Source organism: Monoraphidium neglectum (genome assembly GCF_000611645.1).
Source record: "Monoraphidium neglectum strain SAG 48.87 unplaced genomic scaffold scaffold00848, whole genome shotgun sequence".
Lineage (NCBI taxonomy): Eukaryota > Viridiplantae > Chlorophyta > Chlorophyceae > Sphaeropleales > Selenastraceae > Monoraphidium > Monoraphidium neglectum.
The window spans coordinates 14,373-16,610 of NW_014012780.1; the positions used below are offsets into that span (position 1 = coordinate 14,373).

The 2,238-nt window shown below is 61.5% G+C and overlaps 1 protein-coding gene across 1 annotated transcript in view; it reads left to right on the plus strand.

Moving 5' to 3' along the window:
- Positions 1-1,284: 1,284 nt before the first annotated feature.
- Positions 1,285-2,238, plus strand: part of MNEG_5605 (hypothetical protein) — a gene marked incomplete at both ends in the record, with an annotated part of 2,749 nt that continues 1,795 nt past the window's right edge. Inside the window, 3 exons of the mRNA XM_014045922.1 lie at positions 1,285-1,357; positions 1,606-1,813; positions 2,035-2,153. Of these exons, the coding sequence (XP_013901376.1) occupies positions 1,285-1,357; positions 1,606-1,813; positions 2,035-2,153 (400 nt within the window). The remainder of the gene's footprint in view (positions 1,358-1,605; positions 1,814-2,034; positions 2,154-2,238) is intronic.

Sequence of the window (2,238 nt, forward strand, 5' to 3'; positions counted from 1 at the left end):
CAAAAGATACCTGTGCATTTCGCGGAACGGGGCCTGCGCCCTGCCTTGCAGGGCAGCACTGCGTTTTGCGCGTGCTTTCTTTACCAAATCACGGTTGTGGGGGATCATGCTGAGCGTTGTGCCAGCATTGGTAAAGCCACGTGTGGGTTTGTTTGCTGTCGCCGCCTTCACCCCTACTCAGCGGTGTTGCTGCGGCCGATGTTGCTGCGACCTCTGCAGCAAGCTTGCTGTTTGTTGATCAACCCCCTGGGGTTGACCGGGGCTCTCCCTGGGTTTGACCAGGGCACATTGTAAAAGTACTGTACAGGGGCAATCTGGCAGGGAAGGTCGGTGGTGTACATGTCAGGCCTGCTCCCGGATACTCTCACCAGGTCGGACTCAGAGGCCAGTGAGCGATCTGTAGGCAGCAGCTGGGGAATGTAACAGGCAACCTGCAGGCGTGGGGGTGCAGGGATGGTGCGGGCTGTCAGCCAGCACTGCCGCGCTTGGATTGGGGCATCTAGGGAGGATACGCCTGGTGCTCTGACAAAACCCTGGACCTCTATGCATATCCTCCCGAGAAACGGCAAGGAAACGAAATGGAAGCCAAAATCTGCGGGGTGTTGCACCTTTTGATCCGGTCGCCGTTTGTTTCAAGTACAATGTTATCTGGCATGTTTGACAGGTTCCGCACTTGCTGTACGTCTGCACGTAGCAATACATGAAAGCGGTTCTGTGAGCACTCGCACAGTGTTGTTGGATTTCAGCAGGTCCATGTGCTGCTGTACGGCCCAGGCGCTGTCCTGTGGTGCTACTCGTGCCTGCCTGAGTGAGGCGTGCTGGCCATGCCAGCCATCAGGCTGCGCCGTCGCTAGACAGTCTCATCTTGGCTAGACAGATGTGTGCCATGGCTATACATGTGAAATCCAGTGGCCAGGCACTTTGAATTCCCTACGTGCACGACTGGCAGGCTCCTATGTTGAATGGGCTGTGTGCCCAATCTGCGACTTGACACACACACCACACACCGGGTGTCACCTGTGTTGACCGCACTTGGTACCTCGAGCTGTTTGTTGGGTCACGAAGCAGCCTACGGTAAATGGTATGCACGAAAGTTTATGTACACCAGATTTTTGACACATTCTCTGATCCACACATGCACTTTTAAATCTAGCACACAGTCGCAGCGGGCACGACGCTGCTCTGCGTGCCGCAGTGCATGTGCGACCGCCTGGCGGCATGAAGACCAACGGCCTCCATCAACGTGCCATATCCCACATCATAAGGCCCGATGCGGCTTTCCGGATGGTCGCGATCGCTGCAGGCCTCACCGTGATCGCCACCCTGTTTTCGCTCGCTGAGCTTAGCCGGCTGATAGGTCAGGCCAACCCCGGATCACAAAGGCTTAATTGGAAGGAGGTGGCAGGCCGAGCCGTCAAACATGCGGAACACCTGCCTCACCTGCACGGTCTCCACCGGCAATCGGGCCGTGCAGCGGACATGGCTAGCCTACGTGAGCAATAAAAGTAACACGTTGTCACCATTGCGCCCGCCACCGCGCTCGATCACTCTGTGGAGCGAGTGCGGCACCGCCAACTGACCCGCGTGGCCTCCTGCGCGCTGCAGGCCCAGCGGCCGGCGCCGGCGCCGTCGCCGGTGGCGCCGCTGCCGCAGCCGCCGACCAGCCAGTGGGCGTGGTGCGGAAACCAGAGGAGCTCCAGGCGGCGGCAAGCAAGGGCGCGAGCGGAGGGGGCGCCGGCAACGCCGCGCCCATCGTAGAAGAAGCGGAGCCAGAGCCGGCGCCAGCCGAGTGTAACGCCCAGGAGCAGACCGAGTGAGCTATGTGATAGCTCGCGCTGTGCTTGCCTCCCCACGCAGCCCCGCAAGCTACAGCTCCTTCTGCAAGGGGTAGCAGCCGTGGCCCCTCGTATTCTGGTTTCATAGGCGAAGCTGCCGCGCTTCCGGGCAGCCGTGCCTGCACACAGGCCGATCCCCTGGACCGGCCGCCGTGGGCCGCCGTGCACATATGCTGATGCCGCCAACCGGCCTCCGCAGGCTGTGGGGTGACGTGGTGAAGTGGGGGGCCAACCATAAGGTCAAGACGGCCGGCGAGTGCTGCGACGCGTGCAACAAGGCCTCCAAGCCGATCGGCGGCAAGCCCAACGGCTGCAACGGTGGGACGGCAGGGCGCGGGATGGGGGGTCCGTGGGAGGAGGGGGGGGGGACGGCAGGGGTGGCACGGGTGGCGGTGGTGGCGGG